Source organism: Hetaerina americana, unplaced genomic scaffold, assembly GCF_022747635.1.
Source record: "Hetaerina americana unplaced genomic scaffold, ioHetAmer1.1.p SCAF_7, whole genome shotgun sequence".
Classification (NCBI taxonomy): Eukaryota; Metazoa; Arthropoda; class Insecta; order Odonata; family Calopterygidae; genus Hetaerina; species Hetaerina americana.
Genome location: NW_027287316.1, coordinates 81,919,983 through 81,947,732, shown reverse-complemented (window position 1 = coordinate 81,947,732; position 27,750 = coordinate 81,919,983). Strand labels below are relative to the sequence as shown.

General features: G+C 38.4%; 1 protein-coding gene across 1 annotated transcript; it reads left to right on the top strand.

The window, feature by feature from the left end:
* The first annotated feature begins 300 nt into the window (after positions 1 to 300).
* On the top strand, positions 301 to 21,792 carry SdhA (succinate dehydrogenase, subunit A (flavoprotein)). Its single transcript, XM_071595565.1, has 14 exons — positions 301 to 431; positions 2,322 to 2,408; positions 3,786 to 4,003; positions 6,753 to 6,853; positions 7,851 to 7,944; positions 8,915 to 9,107; positions 11,811 to 11,949; positions 13,924 to 14,092; positions 14,800 to 14,995; positions 15,562 to 15,762; positions 16,672 to 16,866; positions 18,480 to 18,623; positions 19,397 to 19,510; positions 19,946 to 21,792. The coding sequence occupies exons 1-14, from the start codon at positions 372 to 374 to the stop codon at positions 20,030 to 20,032; spliced, it is 1,998 nt and encodes a 665-aa protein (XP_071451666.1). The 5' UTR covers positions 301 to 371; the 3' UTR covers positions 20,033 to 21,792.
* Positions 21,793 to 27,750: the final 5,958 nt, after the last annotated feature.

Sequence of the window (27,750 nt, the reverse complement as noted above, 5' to 3'; positions counted from 1 at the left end):
CCAGCTTTCTTGTTTTAAAAACTACGTTCGAGTCAAGCTAACAACAATTATAAAAAAAGAAACTGTTGTTTGAATGTGATTAAAAACCATGCTACAGTAGGAATTAAATAATAAAAAAATTTTCAATGAGTAAATTTAACTCTAATGGAAATTACCAGTTCCACACATTTGTTAAAAAATGGCATTTGACATCGAATCCGTTTTAACATAGTGTAGGTACGCATAAATTTCTCATGATCACCATCAACAATGGAAATGACGTTAATGACCAACAGAGGGCAGCATTGCGGTATCATTTGGTAGCCAAAATTGGAATACTTCTTTTGTCGGCAGCATCTTGCAACACGGTCTGCTCGGGATTTTAGGTCGTCATGTCTTGTATTTGTAGAGCGTCGACAATTTTGGCCAAGAATGCTGCAGCAGTCGCATCGGTAAGATAGAGTGATTAATGTTGAACGTCTTAAGGTTTTTATCTGCTTTTATTATCGACGTGTGCTTAACATGCGAAGGAAGCAACAGCTATTATATAACAGCAATCTTTTTTCGCAGTACTTCGGAAAAATTCCAATAGCCTAGTTGTACTATTTTATAGATTGTCAGTGAGGTGGCGATAGTTCAGGTGGGGGAAAAGAATATTGATTTGAACATGGAAAATATTTTTTAAGGAAAAATCGAGTTATTCATTTCTGCATTCCTCAGCTGTTCGAATCGTAGTTTGCAGTTTAATTACCGCAGGGGTAGTGCCTAAATTGCAACTACAGATAGTCATTGAGCCAATTTGTATAAAACTCTCGTGTTTGAACAAAAAATCATATAATTCAACTACTATTTTCTTCTATTTAATTGGAAATTCTATTTGAGGAAATTTAAACTATTTCATATCGAGAAAAAGTCCCGCACCTTCTGGATGAGGTTTCTGGTGCTTGGTAACATCGAACAAAACATTGTGATAGCACGTAAATGAAAACGTCTTATTTTTGTCGATGTAGACTTTTACTTTAAACACAGCAGCATGCATTTGAGGTTCAACATAAGTCATACCGTTTCAGATCGTTTGCTTGCACTCAAGATGCCTCTGTGAAAATTTGGTTTTCTGGCACTGTAGTCCTGACACTATATTTGTAATGTCCCTCCGCAGTAATCGACCCAAAGTTGGATTTTCGTATGTGAGAGCAGAGCTCGGGTCTTACTAAGCCTTATGCCTTCTGAAATACACATTTAAAGTCGCGGGCCAGTTCCTTTCCTTACGGGTTCCCAAGAAGTTCTGGTGCCCAGAAAATTACACCGCTTTGGTGAAACGGGTCGGAGCCCAGAGCATCCATATTGAATCTGGGTCCTCTGTTTAGTACATAGCCAAAGACAGCTCTTTCTGTTAACTTGTTATCATGTATATATATTGCTGAAAATGACTGCTTAGACCACAGTTTCATTGTCACGGTAATAATAGGTAGAAATTGTGCCACATGTGTAAGTGTAATATAAAATTACAACCGAGGTTATGGTATCATCTCGTAGGATAGGCAGTTATAGGCTCTGTATGGGAATGTTGAGGAGAGGTGAATCGGTGCATGAACTTAATTCATTTTAGCTAACAAACACAATAATGGGAATTTTTGTATGCAGAGATCGGGCGTCGCCATTGGCGCAACTATATTGGCTGATATCTTTTTGTAACTTTACTCTTGTAACTCCTTGAGCCGAGACGTCCACTATTAGGAAATTTATTATTAGAGCTATTATGTAGGTGATATTCTTGGCTGGTGGAGAGGCACATCACGGCAGTCAAAGATCATTACTACAAAATTGTAAATATTCTGCATGAGTCCTTTAACTTTATTGTGGAACTTGACACAACACATTATAAGACAATGAGTGCCAAAATGGAACTACCATAAATATTTACCACAACATTCCTGAAATTTGATTTTTTGCCATTATTGTTCCAAATGAAAAGAATTAATAATACATGTCATGAAAAAGGAAGAATCAAATGACATGAAATTTCCATGGGATAGAATTTTTTTAAAATTACAGACTAGTTTTGCTTCTCTTTAGCATAAATCCCACACCAAGTCCATATGATGCTGTAGCGTCACAGAACTGGTTGGCAAAGTAATTTGCATTGTCCTTTTTCATTATAATGGAATTCCACAAATTATGGACTTAAACTTTCTCTCAAATGAAAAAAGTTATTTAATGGAGATGGTTTTTTGCAGTTCATGAAACACAGAGGGAACATGGAGAATAAAAAAGGTCCCCATATGGATAGAATTACAGTTTTTATTTCTTTGTATTAGTACATGTCCCTCTTACTCTTTCAGAAGAGTTTCCTGAGGCCTTTGGCGGGGGTAAAATGTTTGCACATTTCTGCCACCGGACGAGCTGGCGACGTCAAGAATTCTAGTGATGTAAGTATTCATTCATCAACATCACTGGCAATCATAACTATAGGGATAAAATAATTTTATACAAATGTTTGGGATTGAGGTTCAGTCATTGAGGGTGAATTCATGAAGAAGTACTGCATAGGCTAAGGTCAACTTAATAGATGGAGGAATTGAAAGCTGGCGTAATGAATATCTATTATCAGGAAGAGCTCTATGCAAGCTATGAGCACAACTGACAACTTCAACTCTGTATCCTGGATGTTTTTTAAATTTAAATGCAGGATTTACTAAAACTGTTTGAAACTTAGAAAAGAAAGCAATGAAAGTTGTTTTTGGTCCACCTACAGATTTTCATACACATGTACATATAAAGTGACTCAAACTTATTATCACCATATAATGAATCACAACTGTCCATTTGTTATGTTGGATAGGGATGTTCCTGAGGGAATCGTAAAATATGCTCAGCTTCAGGATCTAAAGGGATCAAGATGGTGCAGTGGCTAATGCACTGGCTTCCCACCCTGAGAGCCTGGGTTCAAATCCTGGCATCGTCAATTAGTTTTACATCCCAATCCCCTACTTGAGGTGCTTTGTGGAGGGCACTTTGAGCGAGTACGCCGTCCGTCGGATGGGACGTTAAGCTGTTGACCTCTTGGCGTCTTTCGTAAAGAGTAGGCTAATGCCGACGCCGGGTTTCTCTCCACCCTTCATTCTTTCCTGTCCATCCGTAATGGTGTAAATGACCTTAGCTGTCGATCGCCTCCTTAGATACTATTACTACTCGGGATCTATACTCAATAAGTGAAATTGACTCAATGTTTAGGGTCAGGAGAATTATTTTCCTCAAATGCCCACTGGCTCTGATTTCAGTGGCACCCATGAGCTCCACTTTAGCAGTACACTCCATCTGACCCTGTAGTACAATAATCTAAAATTGGGTAACATGCTTTTAAAAATTGATGCCAAGCCCATAATGTTAATATGAACATCCCAAGATAATTTACTATCTATTTCAATGCCCAGGAAGCAAGAACTGTTATTTTGTGGAATCAATTTCCCTTCAATATTGATAGTGATGTTTGTTTTGGCTTATTTTTGCTAATTGAGTGTACAATACTAAGCTTGGCTTGTCCTCATTAAGGGAGATGAGTTTTGTTTGCACCACTCATCTAGCAGAAGTGTAGCAAGGATTGGCTTAGACAGCTGGTCATTGATGGAAGAAGCCATCACTAAAACATTGGTGTTATCAGTGTAGAGCAATGGGAGTATGCCAGGCAAGGGATACCAGTGAAGTAGTGCACCATGGTGTAAATATTGAGGATTGTGCTTGGATTTGTTAGTTTTTGACCCAATGGTGTGCATTGCCAAAACTAAGTCCCCTGTTTGTGTACCCAGCTCTCGCGGGCATATCCTGTGATAGACCACACTTATGATGCCGTGGTGGTTGGAGCAGGAGGTGCTGGTCTCCGGGCTGCCTTTGGGTTAGTAGCTGAAGGCTTTCGCACTGCTGTCATCACCAAATTATTTCCCACGAGGTCACACACGGTTGCCGCTCAAGGAGGAATCAATGCAGCCCTCGGGAACATGGAGGAAGACGACTGGTTGTGGCACATGTAATTATCACAATTATTTCCTTCCTTTCTTTTGAAATTCCATTTAAATCCGTCCATTTAAAAATTCTCAATTTTTGGTTGTGAAGCCAACGTATCTTGTTTCAGGGTAAGCTCCTCTTTGTCTTGGGAAGGCATTATGACTTGCATTGAATACATTAAGTATCATTTCATTGCTACAAATGTCCTCACAAAATGAATATCAGTACCATCTCCCAGAATCAATTAATGAATGTACTTAGTGGAACCTTGAATAATGTAACATTTTTGAAGGAACCAGTGAAGACTATGTAAAATGTTTTCAGGGAAAAAAATAGTTCATCTATTATTATTTCGTAATGGTGAATATATCTGACAATAATAAATAAAAGGAAACTGCAAAAAATGAAATCATCTGCAATAGGTGTAAATGAGAGTTTTAACACTGAAAAAGTTAATTTAAGACTTACCTTTGTAGAATTTATACTTCTTTCAAAATGTCTTCATCTTTCTTGATTTTCATTGTTTATATTTTCTTTAAACTTTTTAAAGTCATATTAATCATTATTAAAAAAAATAACATGTGGGTAAGGATTATCAAACCCAGGGGTTTATTCTGGTTGCTCATAAAAACTTCCCATCTGATAAATGAGAACATATCAGTCATATGCTGTGTGCTGACTAGTTATATGGTAATTTAAAAACATATTAACTTATAACAAATGCATAAAAAGATAATTTCAGTGAACTAATTTTCCTGACGATGAATTCATTCTTCTTTCGGGAATTTCCATCGCGTAGGTGAGTTGATGGACAACTGTTTGGCGCCCCCAGTCCTGGAGGCGTCTTCAGGTCGAAGTGAAGACCTGAAGATGCCTCCAGGACTGGGGGCGCCAAACAGTTGTCCATCAACTCACCTACGCGATGGAAATTCCCGAAAGAAGAATGAATTCATCAACTAGACGTTGCGGAAGCCTTAGGATTAAATTTTCCTAATGTAAACATTTAAACATGCCATTATGATTGAAACTCTAGGAAAATATCATAAAAATTGCCATACTGTCTTCATGAGGTGTTGAGATTCTATATGAATTCCTGGTTTAAGGAGCATAAATTTGAAGTTTTGAATTACATGATGAGCTGTCTGGACCATAAAAAAATATGTAAATTTAGGGAATAAAAATAAGAGGTTTCACTATGCACGATAATGCTATGTGGATGTGATGCTTGGATATTGAGAGAATGTGATGGGAAAAGGATAGAAGCCCTTGAAAAGTGGATTTGGAGAGAGATGTTGAAGGTGGTGGGGTCAGAGAGAGGGTAGGTGATGAGGAGGCACTGAATAGAAAAGGGGAAAGATGCCCTCGGGAATAAATGGGAATAAGAAGTGGTTTGGTCGCGAACTGCTTGATTCAGAAGGAAATGCCTTGAAGGAATGGCCGAGAAAGAGGCTGTGAGGAGGGGAAGGAGAAGACTAAAGCCTGTGGGCGTTGTGAAGGGGAATAGGGGCTGCGGGGGTGGATATGTAGAGAAGGGTACAGGATAGAGACGGGTGGCGCAGCAGTTATGACCTGCTTAGCAGAATAGATTGTTGATGACTTTTTATCGGCAAATCAAAGAAGGCTGGCGCATGGAGTTTTTCTCTGAACCAAAATTTTAGTAGAATGTTATTTATCCTTATGTCTTGGAGGTGTCTTCTTCTTCCTTATTATGCTGCAACAAGAACTGTGTTGGCACTTAATTTGTCAGATATTATGCAATGCTTCCTTTGATCACTCAGGCGATTTGTTGCAATTGGTTGAATGTCAGTTTACTAAAGTGGTTGGGAGTTAGTTGTAATTAAAATATTTTGGGGGTCTCACCCACTTTGTCTTCGGGTGGAGAGCTCTGTTCTCGCAGTCAGAAACTGGTTAGGGGCAGGGGGGGTGTTGTAAGGAGATGAGGAGTGGGGGAGGGGAGCATGGGGGAATGATGGGTGTGGGTGGGGAAGGCATGTTGGGGTTGGGAGGTGGTGTCAGTGGACACTGCTCCGGCCCAAGTTCCATGTAGCCTTGTCAGGTCATCTCACCCAGATGTAACTGGCACATCCCCAGGGGTTTCTTTGAGAGTTTTCCATGGGGGGTGGTTGTGGGAAGTGGTTAGATTGGTGATGGGATATTTGTTCTTGGAAAATAACAAATTAAAGCCTGATTAAAGTACTTATTTCATACCAGTGTATTTGTAGCCATATAATGCCAAGGGAGATAGATTCCAAGACAGATAGGTACAAATACTCATTCTTTCCCCGAACAATCAGAAATCATAATAGCAAGAAACCGAAGTCACTTTAGTAATATTAAAAACGTTGAATTTACAAGTCGGAACAAAATTAAACACTACAGAGATGTTAGGTATACTTTCAGGTGCATATGTATGTAAGATGTAGATTGAGTGTTTGCATGTGTGTGGGGTGTAAGTGTTCATGCATGAATGTATGCCATGTTTTTTTTTATATATGATTTTGTCGTTATTGCATGCGGTTTTTTTTTCTTTTTCTTTTCTAAATTACGGGTGGTGTCCTAGCACCCCCCGCCACACGCCCTTGCGGTGGCTTGCGGGGTATTAAGTAGATGTAGATGAATGCCAATTTAATGACCCTTTTTTGCTGCTTATCATACATTCCACCCATCTCTTTCATTTTGTAAAGGGCTCCAAAGCAATTTATCTGAATGATCACTTGTAGCTTCAACATTTCATTTATTAATTTATCTTGATTTGGCATTTTTCCCAACAGGTATGACACAGTTAAGGGCTCTGATTGGCTGGGTGACCAGGATGCCATTCATTATATGACCAAAGAAGCTCCAAAGGCTGTCGTTGAATTAGAAAATTATGGTACGTGTGATGGGTCATATCTATGTTGTTATTAATGTAGGAATAATTGTACTTTCCCTCATGGCATTTCAAGGACCGCGTTGTATCTATTAGTTAAATCATTCAAGGGAAATATGAAGACTAAACCCTTTCATGATTTGTGCTGGAACATAGGTTGGGGAATCAATGATATTGAAAACCATAATATGCAGTTTGATACCCAGGAAAAAGTATGTCTGGTATTTCACTTGCAAGCAAGGCATTGTATGATTTTAATTTAAATGAGAGGATGTTGTCAACTGGTGTAATACAGGGGAGGGACTGGAGCTAAACTCATTTGTGGGTTTGGTTCCAAGGAGTGGAGCTCTTAGAAGAGTGAACAGTTTCGGAGGCATGCCTGGCCGAGTGCTAATGAAGAGGGCGGCTGAGTGGAGGGCATAAAGGCCTCATGGAGTCACTACTGCCAAATGGGTTGGCATCTCATTTGAGTATGGCCCATGCCACAAATCTAAACTCTCTCTACCCAAGGGCATTTTTTCAGGAACATTTTTCTAATGTATGGTTTATTTATCTATTCAAATTCGTCTTATCATTAAAATTTCTCTCTCCATCAATTAAACTTATTGAAGTATATTCCAGGTGAGTAAGTAATTTGGTACAAGGAAATTAATCTGGGTCTTTCTAGAGTTTTGGGGTCAAATGTGATAGATGCACCCAAGGTAATGCTTAGATATGATCTGGTGGTAAATGGTATCTTAATGGTAAAAAACCACTAATACAGCAGTAGAAATGCTTGTGTTTCCACAGTGAAAATCTGTCTCAACAGTATTGATACCTCAGTGATCTCTGACCTTTGTGATGGCAATGAAGCTTGCTAAAGCCTTGGAGGTAGTCAGTGAATGTAACTTCAAATAAGCAATAATGATAATATTAATGCCAATTTAATGGGAATGGCCCATTTTACAATGCAGGAAACCTGATATTCCTTGAACTGAATCTTTTTCATGCAATTTTCCAGGAATGCCTTTCAGTAGGACCAATGATGGAAAGATATACCAGCGAGCATTTGGTGGTCAGTCACTCAAGTTTGGAAAAGGCGGCCAGGCCCACAGGTAAAGGTCATGCTCACCCTTGCCCTGTGCATCTGCTTGGAATGAATTATGGAGTAGAATTTGTTTGAGGAAGTAAGAAGGGGTAATTTTTAAATATCTTTATGGACCTTGTTAATTCATTTTCATTGTACTATTAATTTTTATACTTCCTTATTGGTCAATATTTCATGTAAATTACTGAACTAACCTTGACTAATTTTATCTTTGACATTTGTAAAAGCCAAGGCTTTTTGCCAATAATTTAAGCTGAAAAACACTCCTTGACTTCCCTGTAAACAAACTTAGACGTGGTTTGTATAAAAAGTATTGGGAAAAGTTTCTGAAAAATATGTTTATTTTAGATATTGCTTCAATGTCTCAAAGTTCTTCCTAGTAAATCCCTTGAGCATTGATGCACTTTTGCCCACAGCTTTTCCACAACTCAAAGGTTTCCTCGTGGGTGGCTTCCGAAAGGTCCTTAGGGTATATGTGCAAGCTTCTTTGACGGCACTTAGGGTTCCGTGGTGTGGTCCTTTGAGGGAGGATTTCTTTTTTATAGGGAATAGGAAATAATCTGCTCAGTCCAATCCAGGAGTGTAAGGGGGGGTTGGGAAATCGCTGTGATGCTGTTGCAGATCTTCGCTAGCGGACACTCAACTCTGTTCTTAATCGTCTGTCGAGACCTTCGGGACGAGTTTAGTGCAGATCTTTTGCATTGGTAAATTTTTAGTGATAATGGTGTGCACTGTCATCTTATCATTGCCAAGTCAATGTGCAATCCTGTGCGCATGTGACCAATGGTCTGACTTCAGCACTTCACGCAATGCACGTCGGGAAAAAATTGTCGCCGATACTCTTTATGCAAACATTGTAATGTTACAAGTATATGTAATCATTTTTATGTGAAAAATATTAATTTTGGAAGTTTGCAAGGGAGGAGTTGAGCTGTGTGTTAAGCCCTTGAACTTAGCCTTGGCATGAATGATTGCAGGTGCTGCTGTGTAGCGGATCGGACTGGTCACTCCCTCTTGCACACCCTCTATGGACAGTCCCTTCGCTATGATTGCAATTACTTCATTGAATACTTCGCACTGGACCTGCTCATGGAGAATGGAGAATGCCGTGGAGTCATTGCCCTATGCCTGGAGGATGGCACCTTGCACCGATTCAACGCCAAAAATACGGTGTGCACATATATTCAGGGCTACCACCTATGTGGAACACTTTAATGTATAAGATGGGTATTTTTATTTGGGCGTGGAACGTCGGAATAAATCAAATGACTTTTGCTAGAATCACTGGGTGAAAATTGTTGAAGGTTCTTGAGTTTTATCCTCTTTGGCAGGATTTGGTGGAAAAAGTGTTCTAAAAAGCAGGGGGCTAAGTGTGTAATGTTTCATTTGGTTTTCAATTTGACGTTGCTAAATTATAATTAAGTTAACCAAAAAGACTTGCTTACACTAACCTTTGATTAATCCCGGACATGGTGAATGGAATTGCCTCGTGGTGATGAATAAAACAAGTATAAAGTATGAAAACTACATTAAGGATTAACCTTGTGGAAACTTTTCATCATAGAATAAACAAATGTTGTGGTAGTATTCCCCAATAATTTGTTAGCAACCGACCTTAGTTTCAACGGGTAATTCATTATCAAGGCACAAATATATTGTGCTCACTTCTAAATATACACTATGTCCGTAGGGGCGGTAAGGATGGAGGAGTTTGGGGGGGTGGGGTGGGGGGGGGGGGTAAGAATGCTTGTGTGGCAGGGAGGAGAGGAAATACGGGGGGATGGGAAATAATTTCCCAAGCGGAAGGTCAAAATGAACGTTAGTGCCTTAGTCAAGGCTCTTCTACCCACTTGGGTTGGGAAAGAGAAAGTAAAGGGAGAATGAACCAAAAATATATGATCATGTAAAAGGAGGTTATTTTGATAATTAGCAATGTCAAAAAGTTACAAAAAAATTAGAATATTATAACAGAATAAAAATTGCCTGTGTGCTTACATTCTGATAATTGCTTGGCAAAATGGGAGGACACATCAACATTATGAAAGCAAATTTTTTTTTAGTTTTTTTACTCTTGTCCTCAAATTTTTCCCGCTTTGACCAGCATAGCTCACTGTACACACATTTAAATTTAAGACATATGCGTCAGTTTTACCCAAAATTTCATAATTATCTTTGCCATTGATCTTCCCTACTGTTGCCGAATTGGGAAAAGAAATCTTAAGATGGTTCTTAGGCATAGTTCTAAATAACTTATGGTGAGTTTACCCATAAAATGGTAACTTGCATTAATAGATTGGTGCTTAATTATTAGCAGGTGAAATTTATGTCATTAGGTTGATTGGCTGTTGTGATCTGTTGTCGACATTTTTTTCAATCTAAAAATCAAAGATTTATGATAGTTTTATGTTTTTTACATTATGGTTAATGTTATGGAATGATTTAATGGCTACGGTAATGGTTTGATTTTGAGGTGATTGGTCACTGCTTAAGTAGACCTGTACTTTCTAAGTTGTGTGGAGCGAGCTTTAGAATTTACTCGGAGACTTGGCTGGGTTGGGGGTAGGAAGCATGTTATTTGGAGAAATCCCAAGAAGACGTGACAAGTGAAAGCAGGGAATATTGGGAGCCACCGGGATGCTGAGCATTGCAATGAGGGGAGAATGTGGGTGGGTGAGGTTATTGGAGGAAAAGAATTGGCATTTTGGATGGAATGAAAGGAGGCAGAAATTTTCTTGAGCTAGAAATGATATTGTAAAATGTGGGTGTAAGGTATGCAAGAGTCAAAAAAACAAATGAAGAAATTCTAGAGATTGTGGGCGGGAGACAGGCTTGGTGGTAGAGGTCTGAGGAAGGAATGACCAGGGTATAGTAAGAGAGAAAGGGTTGTTGCAGGCTGGGATAGGGTATCCCTGGTCGTCAGATAAAAGCCAGAAAATTACAAAAGATAAGGGGGAAAATTTGAAGAAAAATATTTCGAGTCCCCCATGCGGACAGATTAGGTTGCCCTAAAGCATTGCTGTTTACACTTACCAGTACTGTAACAAATTTGTGCAATCTTGTGTCCAATTATTGGCCTCCATTTTGAAATATTCTACTGATATTAGTATTCACTTGAACTGTAATAGATATTGGCTATGCTAAGATGATTGGCAGCCAGGAGCAGAGCCAGAATGTGTATACAATATGGCGAATGCAATCAAGGTTATGGGATACTTGTATGGCAGGCACAGCGTGGATTTCCTAGTTTAGTGGGAGTAGACAATGTATTGAATCTTGTAAGAAGCTAGATGGAGAAATGTTGGTTCCATTCTAGATCTGGCTTCATTGATAAGCTTAGGTTGACAACAATTTCAGGCTTTTGGAGTAACATTAAGATGTTATTTCAAGATGCTGAGGACTTCTTGAGATCCGAGGAAGAACTTTGTAAATAGCTCTTTGTTCCATCTACTTTCCATTCCAAAGTTTGTGCCATTTTCATAATGGTTCTAATTTTAAAATTTTCATTCATATTCCGGCAGGTTTTTAGTGAACTCTCTTGTACTTCCAAGCGTGTGGAATCATTTAATACAATGGGCTGAGTTTCATGATGGCCTACCTGAATGACTCTGGTGAAAAAATGATATTTCATGCTTTTTCGTATTTTCAAATTGCTTAATTTGATCAAAATGTGCAAATGGATGTATGCACTAAATTTCTATTCACTCAAGTTAGCTTTGGACTTAGAAGTTAAATGATGGTTGGCAGTGGCGTTTGCATAAAGTGCTGCACCAATGGTCAAAAACGTCTCTTCTGCCAGCCAAGCGTAGTGTGCAGCGATGTGGTTTCCATGGGGATCATCTGGAGGGTATTAATGAGAGATTTGTTGCCATGCAGGTGATTGCCACGGGTGGATATGGGCGAGCGTACTTCTCGTGCACCTCGGCCCACACTTGCACTGGGGATGGGTCGGCCATGGTTGCTCGTGCTGGCCTCCCAAACGAAGACCTCGAGTTTGTGCAGTTCCACCCGACGGGTGAGTGTTGTTGGTGTCGGAGTGTGCAGAGGTGGAGGGGGGGTAGTGGATGTTTCTCTGACTTCTCTGCTCCACCCTCCCTAGCTCCAACCTTACTGGTTTGTTCCTCAGCGGGGTATACATTAGGGGCCAGGGGGTTTCTGCCCTCTTGTGAACAAACAGATCCCTTGAGCAGGTTGCCTTCCACCAAGCGGTGTGGGTCCATTTAACTGAGGAGTGGACTTGTGAAACAGGCAAATCAGGGTTAACCGTCTGCTACAAGTTGAAGCTCTCATTTGGGTAGCATAACTTAAGGGTGGATAATTCATGATGAAGTAACATGTTACTGTTCATTCTGTTGGTAATTGGTGAAAATATACACCCAAACCATTCATTTTGGAAATATTCTGAAGTATATGTGATGCATTTTGTGTAACTAATTGTTCGTAGCCCGTGTGTTTGGTACATGATAAATCGGTGCTTTAAAAACTAGGGAGTGTGTTTTGTTTATAGGTGACCTCCAATTTTTACATAGTCGTACACTAGAATTAACTGAATTGTGGTGATTAATTTTACAGTTGAAACGACAAATATCAATCTTTAAAAAGTCTGCGGCATTGCCATGAAAATTGGGTTTTAGAATGCCCCTAATGACTAATTACTTCCAAATATTGTGAGAACTTCCTCTCTCTTTGTCCTGCATTATTTTTCTGTTCATTTCTCTGTAATTGTGGTCTACCTTCATACTGTCTGAAAACCTCTCTCTCTCTTCCTTCCTCTACCTCTTTCACCGGCAATGCAAAGAAATTTTAGACAAATATTTCTTTGCATTGCCTACAATGCATTCATAGTACTGCTATCAGCACAATATCTTATTAATTAAATTATTGCTCATATATATGGATCCTCTACCTCTTTCACCAGCAATGCAAAGAAATTTTGAACAAATACAAGTTCTACAATGCATTCATAGTAATGCTATCAGCACAATATCTTATTAATTAAATTATTGCACATATATATGGATAATTAAAAATCTTTGATTTGTTTTAGATATTTTTAAACTTAAAAACTGTTAATGATTAGGCAAATTAATGGTCATTATTTGCAAATGATTAGTTGATACATATGATAATGTTGATGAATAATGATGCTTTTGTGACATTCTATGATTGCTCTACTTTGCCATGGAATCGGTCTCAACTGAGTGGAATTTCTGTCTTGTTGCACTCGTATAATGAATTTGTTTAATATTAAAATAAGTGTGTTGGCAAAATACTTTTTCGCCTATGCAGAAAAATTATTTTTCCCCGAGGCCTTGGTCAATGACTTAGCCATGCTCAAATACCTTGGAACAAGAAGTGTAATGAAAAATCCTGGGAGTAGTTGTTATTAAACAATTAAATGCATACATAACAGTACTGCCCTTTCACTCATCAATTCTACAATGAAATGAATTTCCTCGTGGTGAGTCTGAGTTCATGATTTCACTTCCAAAAACCAGAAAAACCTGAGATTTGGCAGTTGTCTTGGGAGGCATTTTTGACGTGCACAATTTTGCACGTACAAGTTCGTGCCCATGCAATTATTGCCTGCAGTTGAGTGTAAGAGATGGGTACTGATTTTTCCAAAAGTAAATGATGTTTGTTATGATTCTACATCTACATCTACTCAATACCCCGCAAGCCACTGCAAGGGCGAGTGGCGGGGGGTGTTAGGACACCACCCGTAATTAAGAAAGAAAAAATACCGCATGCAAAAGCCACAAATTTACAGTATCCACAAACAAAACATGGTATACATACATGCAAGGACACTTTATGATTTCATGATTGTTTCTCTCAATGGTTTTCAAGGAGTGAAAGATTATAGTGCCGTTGCTGCCTTGAAAATAATCCATATTGAATCAGATTATAAGCAAGTTATGTTGAATGATTGTTAGATGAAAAAGCTCTGGGATCCATTAGTGATAGATTCTATGCCACACTTGTTCAGGGATCTATGGTGCCGGTTGCCTCATCACGGAGGGGTGCCGCGGCGAGGGTGGCTTCCTGGTGAACAGTGAGGGGGAGCGGTTCATGGAGCGCTATGCCCCTGTCGCCAAGGACCTCGCCTCCCGAGACGTCGTCTCTCGCTCCATGACCATTGAGATCAGGGAGGGCAGGTGAGCAGAGTTGGAGCGTTTCGTGTCCGCTTTGGAATTTCACTTTTCACTGTTATAATTAAAACAAAAATGAAAAGGGACATTTGATGAAGATTTTCATTAGTGTGAAAAATATTTCTCATTTTGAGTGAATTTACGGATTTGCACATTCAACTCTCTTTGTATGTTAATTGGATAGAGTCCCTGATATATTTTGACCAGCTGTATATTTTATCATTGCATGTGTCCAATGTGAAATATCTCTTGATGCGATTTAAAATGTATCGGCATTATTGTTTTTTCACCCGTGCATATCATGATGTTCAGGAAAATGACGATCAGTGGTAAATATTGTTGGTAATGAAGCAAACTAGCTTGATCTTCTACAGCAATGACTCATTTAGGCTTAACAGGATTTAAGCCTGAATTAAATCTTGATCATCTGTGTGCGATTACTGGGTTTGATTCTGAAGTCAAACATTGCTAGGGTTCGATTCCTTTGCACACCTCTCTGTGGCCCCAATTTCACACAAGCTGTGCGATTTCCGTGGAAAAGAGTTCTTAAAAATAAAACCGTGTCATGTCATATATATTAGGAATCTATGTTTCTTTGGCCTGGTCAGCTGCTTTCTCCTGTGCTCAGGAGGGAAATGAAATCGCCCATTTTGATATTGGTATGTGCCGAGGCGACGGATTAACTCAAAGTGGGTTTGTGTTCATTGGTGCAGGGGTTGCGGGCCCGAGAAGGACCACGTATACCTCCAGCTCCACCACCTCCCCCCTGAGCAGCTGGCCATGCGCCTCCCTGGCATCTCAGAGACAGCCATGATATTTGCCGGAGTGGATGTGACGCGTGAGCCCATTCCAGTGCTGCCGACGGTCCATTACAACATGGGTGGCATCCCGACTAACTTCACAGGCAAGGTAACTAACTGCGCCTGTGATTAGGGGTGTGGGAAGCGGAATAATTTCGATTGACTACTAATTGTCTAATTGAATCAATCAAATATTTCCTGCTGAGCACATTCTTATAAGTTACCACGTGTCGCAACAAATATTAATGGAAAAGTAATGGGAAATCATATAGCATATGATTGGTGTTTTAAAATGGCTAAATTCAAATTTGGACAATCCATTTGCCCTATTTTTGCCGCTTCAAAATTATATTTTTAATGGAATCAAATATGCATGCATTTTCAGTGATAGAAATCAAACAATAATTCATCTTACAATAAGGTATACTGTATGAAGCATGGTATCATATTCTAACATATTATGCCTCTTTAATTTCATATTTAACTCTGTCATATGATGCTTCGGCTCGTCATATAATGAACTTATTTTTATAACAGGCAGTTTACCATTGAAGGTAGGTTTTGGATGGGCACAGACTGATCATCACTGCATTTTTAGTTTCCTCTAGCGAGAGACAACCTGACACTCCATGCTGCGTTTAACTGCTTCTCAATTCTGAATGCTCTCTCTTGCAGGTGATCACCCTTGACGACAAGGGGGAGGACAAGGTAGTGCCGGGACTGTATGCTTGTGGCGAAGCAGCATGTGCCTCGGTCCACGGTGCGAACCGCCTTGGTGCCAACTCCCTCCTCGACATTGTGGTGTTTGGTCGTGCGTGTGCCCAGACGATTGCGAGTGAGAACAAACCAGGGGAGAAAGTTCCTGAACTCAAAGCGGTAAGTTCACATTGAGTGCACACACATGTATGCAGCATTGTGGTTAAAATGCGTGGTCCATGGGAGCGATCCCTTCAGGCTCCCTCTCTCTTCTGCCTCTTACAATAGCACTCAAGTGTAATGGGTTATGGAAGAAGTTGAAACAATCATTCTTAATGGGGTACATTTATTCTGGCTATTGAATGTTTCTAATGGTTGACTAATTGAATCAACCAAATATTTCCTTCTAAGCACAATCATATAAGTAATAAGATGATTATCAAATATTTGCCTTGGCAGTGAGATTTGGAAATAAGTAACAGGCCATATTAAAATAAATGCTAGATTGATTTGAGGGAATTCATTTTTTCATACGGGTTCATAGCCAAAGTGGAATTATGTGATTAAGTATTGAAATCAAACGATAGGCGTTGTTTGGCATGAGTGATGCTTGCACATGAGGTATTTGCTTGCTGACACAATTTCAGAAATTAGTCCATATGATATTTTCTGGCTAATCTGTTGGAACTTTTCCACATATAATTGAAAAGATGCGCAGTGCCTGATATAATTGAGACCTCACCTTTTAAAGTACTTCCCGAAGTACATCATTGGGAATTCATATGACTGAATCAACGTAACAGTATTTTGATTCGAAGAAGTTGGTGGGTGGAAGGGAAGTCACTGCACAATAATTGTACCGGTGGTGCACTTAATTTTTCGAACATAAATTAAGATGAATTTGATGAGTGAGTTTTATGGATAAAGCTAGCTAATACATCTTGAATACGCCTTGCACTTCGTTACTACAAAAAGTTAAAAATCATAAGATTTTGAAGAACAAATGTAACAAATTCGTATGCATAGAGATTCATTTAAACGCTTTTCTTTCCATAAATATTTATGTGACATTTGGTCATATTGCTTTAGAATGCTGGTGAGGCATCTGTTGCCAATTTGGATACGACTCGATATGCCAATGGAAGCCAGTCCACTGCCGAGATCCGCCTCAAAATGCAGAAGTGTATGCAGAACAATGCTGCTGTTTTTAGAACGGGTGAAACTCTCAAGGAGGGGTGCACCAAGATGGACCAGATCTACAAGATTGGGGTTAATGATGTGAAGGTGGGCATGATTCATTTCCTCCATCCATAGCGGTGACTGACAGTGGTGCTTGGATTTGCGCGTAACTTCAGTTTCCTCAATCTGTTATCCCTTAGTCTGATGCCGTGCTGTCTGTAATTTTAATTCTTACTTGCTGATGCTTGATTTGAAGTTAGGTTTCACCAGAGAAGAGTTAGAAGTGATTAAATTAGAATTGTTTATACTGCATGCAGTAGACTCATGTATTGCATGAAATGCCCCATAAAAGTTTATTTTGTAAAATCCCATTTCAATACTTTAGTTTGCTCTTTGGATGCATCTGGTGTTGTGTGCCCCCCTTGGGACTCTGATGGGTCGCTCTTGGCTTGTTGTCCCGAGGTGTATCCCAGGGGCTGAACCACCAGAGTTGACAAAACGCCCCTTGGTGGAACTCGAACCCACTCCCTTTAGGTTTACAGGCAAGCACATTAACCCCTTGCCTAACCCGGCTGGCAATGAGGAATCAAAGATTTCTACCCCTTGAAAACAATTCCAATTAAGCCAATTGCACATGCATGGTTCCATTAATCCTGTGAATGATGAAGAGACTAATTACTTTCACATTACATTTTCGGCTAGGCTTTGTCGAGTGACACCTGACTCTTGCTCTGTGCAAATCATAATTTGAGTGTCTCTCTGTGCACAAAATTATCTGATTTAAGGCATTCCCTTCTTGCTTTATTTGTAATGATGTTTGATGAATGTTAGTCTCTCCAAAGGTATGCCAGGTAGAATGGGCATATCCTGCTGACACCAGCATTGTGTGGTGACTAGTGCCCTACTTCGAATTGCTGGTTAAAAATACATTCCAATAGGCTGCAAAAAATCACTGTAATTCGAAGTGTTAGGTCTTCATTTTTCATGTGTGGAGTGAATTGACTGGGATTTTCATCGTCCAAAATAATTTTTTCCCTTATGTTCATGACAATTGTGCATGTCTCATTGTGATGTAAAATTTAACATCTTACGAATAATTGTATTCCATATTTGTTCATGGTTTTTTAGAACCAATGAGGGCTTAAATTTTACCAAATATTTTTTTAAATACAAGGGAATAATAAATAATTTTATTTTGTGGTCATATTTGTTCCTCCTTATGGTATGAAGTAAAAACTATTAGCCATATTCTGATGGAAAAAGAATTGTCTTGTAAAGTTGTGAAGCAGTAGTTTTTTCACTAAGATTTCAATTTATGAAATTTAATCAGTTAAGGCACTTGTATGGGTAATTGTTCATTGAATCATTCATTCTTATTACTTTCAAATGACTTAACTATCCCTGAAAATTAACATATTTTGGGCGTTCACTGCACCTACAAGAACATTTAAATAATTCTACTTGGGCATCGTTGTTTGACCGACATCAGTAGTATCATTTGTTCCAGTGGTATTCTTATTTTCCCTCTGGAAACTTGTACATTTTTTTATGAAAAAAAGTGTCTAATTTGAAGATGTTGCATGAATGAGATGATGGCAAACTCTGAATTCATTTTGGCATTGATGACTTGGCTTTGGACTGTGAAACTGTTGGATGTTGTTGGCCATCGTTAATTAAAGAAACCGGATTCCAGCTATGTTTTGATTTTTGATTTGCAGATCAGTGACCATGGTTTGATTTGGAATACTGATCTGGTGGAGACTTTGGAGCTGCAGAATCTCTTGTTGTGTGCCATGCCGACGGTGTATGGTGCTGAAGCTAGGAAAGAATCTCGAGGGGCACACGCAAGGGAGGACTACAAGGTGAGCATCTTGCGCACACTGCAATTGTCTGCCCTTTCATTTGTTTGGGATTCTAATTCTAATTTCTTTTTACCCACTTGCTTATTGCTGGTAGATTTAAAAATTTGAAATAATTCTAAGAAATGAAGCCTCAGAATAAATTTGATTGAATTGATAAATTTTTCACCATGTCATAGATCTAGTAAAGTCTCCTTGCTTACCGTTCTGCAAAGTGGTCTAAAAAGAAGCTAGTGAAACTTAGTAAATATGCTTTTCCCAAAAGATACTGGACCATAGGTACGCAGACAGATATTTATGAGGATTTATTTTCATAATAGGGTTATTTGTGCATATTACGAGCAAGTTTTCTGTCAGGTTTTAGTCTCAGAAGAGTACAGTATTTTTGTTTATGGTGGTCACAATTAGATAATTGTCATGAGTCCTTCCCATGCTCTCGTGTAATATTAAAATAAAGATTTAAAAAATCTAGATGGTTGACGTGTGCCATAAAAAGTTTTTATTCAGACTTGTTTAAAAACAGATAAATTACTTCTTTGGAGATGACTATTCAATAAAATTCTGATTGGTATATTATGGCATAAATCTCATTAAAGTATGAATTAATAAAATGATATTCCAAATGGAATTATTCATTTTCAATATTTGTACGAATAGCGGACTACATTCAAAATTTTTGCTGAGAAAAATGTGAAAGTATTGTTACTGTATCCCATATGTTGCGAATGTATTTGTTATTTTGCAATGAAATAAAATGATAATTTTTCTCTTTGCAGGACCGGATGGATGAGTTTGACTACACCAAGCCGATAGAGGGGCAGACGCGCAAGGAGTTTGAGCAGCACTGGAGGAAGCACACAATGGCATGGGTGGAGCCATCCACAGGGAAGGTAAGGCCCCGACTCAAGGCGAGCCCGGCTGCGAAGCATGGTGCTGAGGGGACTGAGAAAAGGGGACCGAGTGGAAGGGGACTGAGGGGGAAAAAAGGGGACATTTTGGCCATTCCCATTCACTCCTCAGACCAGAAGTATTATTTTAATTGCATTATATTGGTTTTTACGACCCCTAGTAGTCTCGTAAACTTCCCATTCAGAAAACTTCAAACCTTAATGCACGAGCTGTAATCTTCTATAATTTTGCCAGTAAGAGGAAGTCTTTCTGAGTTTAAAATTATTAGATGTGAAGATTTGAGATGATTTCCTTTGGTCTTGAAAACAGTATAATGTTTCAATGATTTTTGTTGTGTGTTTTTAAGTATGTGTCGCATGCCTGTCCATGTATGTTTCTGATTGCCTGCTCACACTCTCTCCGCCCCTCTGTTGCAGGTCACGTTGAAGTACAGGAGGGTAATTGACGAGACACTGGACCAAAAAGAGTGCAAGACGATCCCGCCTGCCGTCAGGTCGTACTAAGAGGCCAACGCAACAGGAGGGGTGACTCTGGGTTTGGGATTAAGGGGTGAAGGCTGTGCTGGTTGATTGCGGCTAGTGCGTACACACACACACACACATGCGCTTGTGGTTTCCATTTTAAATCTTGAGGAGTGCTGCACAAAATGGTTTGTAAATAAGTAATACAGTCGTGAGTTGGTGCTCCACGATTGGCTGTGATATTGTTCTGAATACTGCCTTCAGTCAACTCATTGACTCTCAGCCTTGGAGAAGTACTACAACACCTGGGAATAGTTTGAAGCAGTGATAGCCAATGTGGTTGTGACACGACTGGTCTTGTTTCCACAACTTCATAGTTGATGGTTGATATTCTAGAGACTTGAAAATTCATGATGCTGATAAATCCTCATTCGTATAGTATTAATTTCACCCTTGGGGTTTGTATTGGTACTTATTTGTAGTCATTCTGATTGTTTCTGTACATTATTTATTGTTGCTGTGTGTAAATTAAGCAATTACCTTGAGAGGATGAGGGCCAGAGTGTTTGAAGTATTTCATTTAGTACAAATATAAGAGTTTTTAAATAAAATTTTAAAATTATTTGACTTGAATTTGAGATTTGCTTTTGGCATCGCCCGCATTCACGTTCGTATCAGAGTTGTGCCGAGAGATGTGTGTCATTCGACAAGTTTACAATACCACGTGCACCTGGGAGTTGCCACAAATGGTGTGATGACCAGACAGGAGCTTTGCATACTTCTTTTCCTCCATAGCTTGAAGCTCTGGTTGGTCCCACTTTCATCTTTTTCAGAATTCCAAATTGTCCAATACATTGAATCAACATTTATCACAGTCAACAGTTCTTGGTTGTGCTGCTGTGACCTTGCAACCAAATGTTTTGCAGATTTTGTGATAAATCTAATGTTCATAAAATTTATTATTGTAAATTTTAATTGAAATGATGGTGTGATAGTAATATCATACCATGAGAAGTTATTGTAAATAGAGTTTATGTGCTCTTATGTTGACTGGATGTTAAAGATCAAAGTCATTTCCTCACATCAATCAATTTGCAATGAATGCATGGAATCAGCTTGCTTTTAGTCCCTGTGATTGCCAAGGCTTGCTCCTTTGGTGCTGAACATGAAAAGTCTTCTTTCCTGCGGTTGCTCTAGATCTCCCCAAGTATACTCTGGGCAGAGATAACTTAGTAGAATGAACATCACTCTTGTCTCTTACCCCTGAAGAGTGGCTAAATTTTGTGGCCAGGGTGAATATGATTGCATTCTTTTTTGATACATCCAAATAGCACTGGTGAGTTCTGGAATCCTTAAGCAATAGCCCCAAGAGAAGGATCTTGCTTCCCATTGAGGGTCACCCACGAAGAATGTTTTTCTACAATTGAGTTTTCATTGCCTTGTCTGGTCTTTGATTTTTGCATTCACGAAAATTTTAAGATTCAAAAGCTGTGATATTCAAGCTTGTCGGGTGAGTCGTGTGGGTAGTGTGTCCACCTGCTGGGCTTGCAAGGATGGAGTCCTGAATTGGTATTATTGTGTGAAGTGTGGTGCATCACCCCTTGAGACACCCGGTGGCGACCCAGGGAGTGGCTTAGTGGATCCCAGGGGCATTTGGGCCATGTGAGTTTGAGCAAAAGGTTTCCAAATGTCATGTGACCTTTGGATTTGAACAGTGAGGAGATAGTTATACCTTTATGTTTAGTCCTTAATAAGAAATTTAATTGGTGTGATACTCATCTGTAATAAAAGATTAATTTATGATCAACCTGTTTCATTTCCAAGTTGTGAATGTATGATTTGCTATCTCTCTCAAATATAAAGTGTGCGCTCCTAAGGTGATGCTACCGTACTCTTCCGTTGCTCGCAAAGGAAATTTACAGCCACCAACTGTGGAACCGCATACCACGACATGCAACATGAGGAAAGAAGACGATGAGGGCCACACCATGGTCTCAAATAAGCGGAAACCTCGGCCAAAGCCAATTGTGGGGACGTCAAACTTGGACAGTGATTTAGTCAGGCTGCCAAAAATGGTCCACATTAGCCGCTTGGCGATTCAAAGAAGACACGACAATCGAAGCAGTTAAAAAGTATGTATCAAGTAAAATACCTGGCAAGTACTTTGAGATCAAGCAGCTGAAGGTATCTAGAGGCACCTATACCTCTTTTCGTGTATCTGTTGGTAAAGACTTAAAAGATGCAATGGAAAGTCTCGACTTTTGGCCGAAACATGTTTGTGTCAGTAGGTATTTTTTTCTGAAGGCCCCCCTGACCTCTGCAAAGGGTTAGTCAAAGATAGGCAGCCTTTAACAATCGCGCAAGTTAATATTCAGTGCCTCAGGAACAAAGTAAACCTACTTGAAGTGGCTATAAATGAGTGTGAACCAGACATTTAGTGTATTACTGAGCATTGGTTAAAATATGAAGAACTAATGGTTATTTCACTCTCAAATTACTCCCTAGTGTACTGCTGGACCACGTATAAAAATGGAGGTGTGGACATATTCTTGCATAGTAGAATAAAGGGCACTATTAACTCAATTGGCGTGCCTGTGAAGGGAGAAAAAACTTTTGAATGTGCGGTGTGTTTCCTTGAAACTCCAGTGGGATTGCTCGTGCTCATATCCAACTATAGATCACCAACTGGTCATTTTCATACATTTATTAAAAAACTAGAAGAACTCTTTTGCTCCTTATATGCAAACAACCAGATACTCGTGCTGAACGGCGATCTCAACTGTAATCTCTTAGTTGACTCCCCTCACAGATCCGAATTGCTGAATCTGTTCAAAACTTACGGCATGGAATGTTTTAACAGTAATCCTACCAGAGTCACTCCCACATCCGCCACCCTAATTTATTACGCTGTGACTAACCTTAACCAGGAAAAAGTAGTAACAGCTGTTAGTGACCTAGATATAACAGACCATTGCATGGTGTAAATAAGTATTGATACTAACCAACCAATGGAGAGCCTAAATGATAAAACTTACCTAAGGCGGTCTATTACTCATGGAAATAGGCAGCATTTTCTGCTCCTTCTACAGTCAAAAAACTGCAGCGTCGTCTATGACCTTATGTCAGTAGACGAAGGTTTTAATTACTTTTATTCAATTTTCAAACAGTTTTGATTTGTGTTTTCCAGTAACACATAAAATATTTCATAGAACAAAATGTAAGCCATGGCTAACTGACGAGATCCGTTACTAATCGACTATCCTTAAAAAACTTGCTATCTCCAGTAAAAGTTCAAACAATCATGAACAAAGGTTACTCTTTAAGGAATTTCAAAAGTACTCTGATCTGAAACCAATCTAAAAACTACTGTCTCCCCACTCGGAAACAAATCCAGTACTGGCCCAGATGAAATTCCTGGTAAAGTTGTTCATCATTGTTTTGAAGCCATAAAAGCACCCCTTTTATTTTTGATTAATGAATCTTTGATATAAGGGATTTTCCCATTCCAATTAAAAGAATCAAAAGTAGTGCCCATTTATTAAAAATATGGCTGTGTCAATGATTTGAATAACTACAGACCAATAGCCGTCCAAAATACATTTGCTAAAATATTCGAAAAAGCCATGTATATGCAAATAGCATCTTATCTCGAAAAAAACTTCCTACTTTCAAATTCTCAGCATGGATTTAGATCTGAAAGGTCTACAAAAACTACCATATGTCAGACAATCGACAGCATACTTAATTCATTAGATGCTAAACGCAAAACTCTTGGAATGTTTTTTGACTTGTCAAAGGCTTTTGATAATGTAAACCACAATAGATGACTAATTAAACTCAATAGAATAGGAATTAGAGGAATTCCTCTAAATTGGATGAAGTCCTATATTCATAATTGCTCTCAGAAAGTAGTGTTATCAGTTGATGGGTCAAAATATTCATCTAAAGCATATCAAGTTAACTAAGGTGTTCCACAAGGCTCAACCCTTGGGCCACTTCTCTTTCTGATTTACATCAATGACCTACCTAACTGCTTACCAAATAATGATGGAATAATACCAGTGTTGTATGCTGACGACACTAATGTAATAATATCAACACAAACATATCCCAGCCTTGTGGATAAATCTAAGTCTGTCACACTTGCAATAAACAGGTGGTGTACAGACAACCTCCTAGACTTAAATGTAAATAAAATTAAAATAGTATACTTTACACACAATGAGAACATGTCTGATGATCTGCTGGTAAAAATCAATGACCAATCAATTGAGCATGTGACAGAATGCGAATTTCTAGGTATTTCTCTGTGCGAATATTTCTTGGGATACTCATGTAAAAGCCCTTCAGCACAAGCTCAGTTCAACTTGCTACTTATTAAGACACCTGTATGAAACTGCGAGTAAAACTGTACTACTCAATTTATACCATGGGGAAATTTATTCAAATATAACCTACAGTATAATATTATGGGGATCAGCTGCTTTTTCTTAAACCATCTTTAAAATGCAAAAGAAAGCTATTAGAATCATCACCAGGAAACCTCACAATGCTCCATCAAGGCCTATTTTCCGTGAATTAATTTGCTACCACTCCCGTGCATCTACAGTATGTTTTTGATGCTATATATAAAAAATAACATTGGTAACTATTCTCTTAACTCTGCCTATTATCATCATTACACCAGAGGCAGGAATGACTTCCATTATGGGAATATAAGAACTAAAGCATTGAAATTAGGACCTAATGAAATGGGCATCAGATTATATAACAAACTACCCAAAAGTATCAAGGATAGAAAGGGAACTGCTGCATTCAGGCATAAATTAAAAAGATATCTACAGCATAATATGTTCTACTCGGTTGACAACAATATTCCCAACCAGTACGTTCATACTTTAAGTTTCTAGCAATGGTCATGGTCTGATTCATGTTGGTGATCAATGATTTTTCTGAATTTGATATTGCATGTGCATGTTACAGCCAATGTTCATGGGTTTGTGCCAAACATTTATGTAACTACGAGCATCATTTCTTTTATGTATCTTAATTTAGCCTGTGTTTTTGCTCCTCTTTGACGTGCCTTATATCATATACATACACCACCCACCTGGTATTTTTGTATTGTGATCTCTGGGCAAATAAAAAGTAATAATAATAATGAGCGCATAAGGATGTTGTTCAAAACTTTTATATCAATTTAAGTTCAATATTAACCTGCCTGAAATGTATTAAATGCAGATGATATAGGTATTATTTGAAATTTTGGTTAAGGAGATGTTTTGTCAACGTGACCTATCTGGTAGGTAGGTTTTGGTGCAAAAGATATTTTATGAAGTGAGATTTCAAAGTCTTGTCCGTAATGCTGTGGCCTGGTGGTATGAACAGGTCCATGAATCTCCTCAGTAATCCCAGAAGTGGAAGGTGGCAGCCCAATGAGTCTATGCAAGTAGTTGGCAGTGTGTGGTGCTGATGGTTTTTCAATAAAAAATAGCTTCTGGCTCATGGGCAGACATTGCCCAGAAATGGTAGAGAATTCTCTGGTGAATTAAGAGTTTACCTCAATATATAATTTAATCATACGTTTTTAACAAATGCCATAAAGATGAAAGTGAAGTTATCAACCCAGGTAAAAATATTTAAGCCTTCACATGCAAAATGACTTGGCTGCATTGAAGTGAGATGCCATTGTGTTTATAGTGAATTTCTTACCATTATGGAATCTTTTCGGACTGATTACCAAAATTGAAAATTCTTCAGGTTTTTAGTGACTCCATTGCCAATCACCTCAAATTTTATCTTAGTTATCATTTATTTGATCTACATAATACATCAGGTACTCTAGCATTTTGTAAACCAGTTAATATGTTATGTTTAGAAAATAGATTATGGAAAAATTAGGTGAGAGAACAAATGTTTTTTTAGAGGTTTTAATTTTCTTTGTATTTTGCAATTTGTATTTTTAAAAATTCACCTGATTTTGTAAAGTAATGATATTTATTTGTATTTTAAGCTAAAAGATAATTTAAAGAAAGTTCAAACAATTTTCCTTTTTCACTTCCTTTTTTGCAGCAGGGTGTTCATTTAATGTATGCATGTAACTCGGTTCAACTGGCTACTTATTAAGACACCTGTATGAAACTGCAAGTAAAACTGTACTACTCAATTTGTACTATGGGGAAATTTATTCAAATATAACCTACAGTATAATATTATGGGCATCAGCTGCTATTTCTCAAACCATCTTTAAAATGCAAAAGAAAGCTATTAGAATCATCACCAGGAAACCTCGCAATGCTCCATCAAGGCCTATTTTCCGTGAATTAAATTTGCTACCACTCCCGTGCATCTACAGTATGTTTTTGATGCTATATATAAAAAATAACATCGGCAACTATTCTCTTAACTCTGCCTATTATCATCATTAAACCAGAGGCAGGAATGGCTTCCATTATGGGAATATAAGAACTAAAGCATTGAAATTAGGACCCAATGAAATGGGCATCGGATTATATAACAAACTACCCAAAAGTATCAAGGATACAAAGGGATCTGCTGCATTCAGGCATAAATTAAAAAGATATCTACAGCATAATATGTTCTACTCGGTTGACAACAATATTCCCAACCAGTACGTTCATACTTTAAGTTTCTAGCAATGGTCATGGTCTGATTCATGTTGGTGATCAATGATTTTTCTGAATTTGATATTGCATGTGCATGTTACAGCCAATGTTCATGGGTTTGTACCAAACACTTATGTAACTATGAGCATCATTTCTTTTATGTATCTTAACTGAGCCTGTGTCTTTGCTCCTCATTGACGTGCCTTATATCATGTACATACACCACCCACCTGGTATTTTTGTATTGTGATCTCTGGGCAAATGAAAAGTAATAATAATAATAATAACGTATGCATGACTGTTGCTAAATAGTAGCTCTCCAATCCACTTTGGGTTTTGCATGTTTTTGCAATGACTTAACGGGTGGAAAAAGAAATAAAAGGAAGAATGCATAATGGACTCACAATTCCCAGCATCACAGAGTACCACAGAAGGCCTTAGTAGACCTTGATATCAGCCATTTAGTTTGTTGTACCTTAAGGAATTAAATTTACAGGATGTTCTCTCAGAGAAACTCAGTCAGTGCTCAATGGTATTTGGCTGAACCTTGTGAACATTCATCTGGAGGAATAAGATAAAATTTGTAAAATGAAAAAAAAAATTATTAGCACAGTACTACTGGTTTCATCACACAGGTGACATCTTCAGGTACCATCATCACATATGTGAAATCAGGCGGTACTACGGATTAAAATTTTTTGTGGATTTTACAAAGATTATTTTATTCCTCAGACAAGATTCTTTGGAGGGGAGAAAGATTCTAAAAATGTTAACGTCATGGTGTGCATCATCATTAACAGGGTTAATGATCACAGTTAAAAACATATTTACAAAGATTATTTGGTACAATATTCCAAGCTGCAGAGATGAGTTACCATCCTACTGCAGTTGCAACACTGCTGCTTCTTGAAAGCCTTTGGTACATAGCTTATTAAACCTCATTTATTTACTCATCATTAAAGTTAACTTTAATGGGTTAACTTTAAGACTGTTAATGCAAATGGGCATGACTAAGCCTTGGCTTCTATTCTGGACTGGGCTACTTGTTATGTCGCAGGATATTTGTAAAACCATACTGAAATACAATAAATATACTGTGTGCAGAGCTGCTTTCTCTAAAGTGAAATGAGTCTCC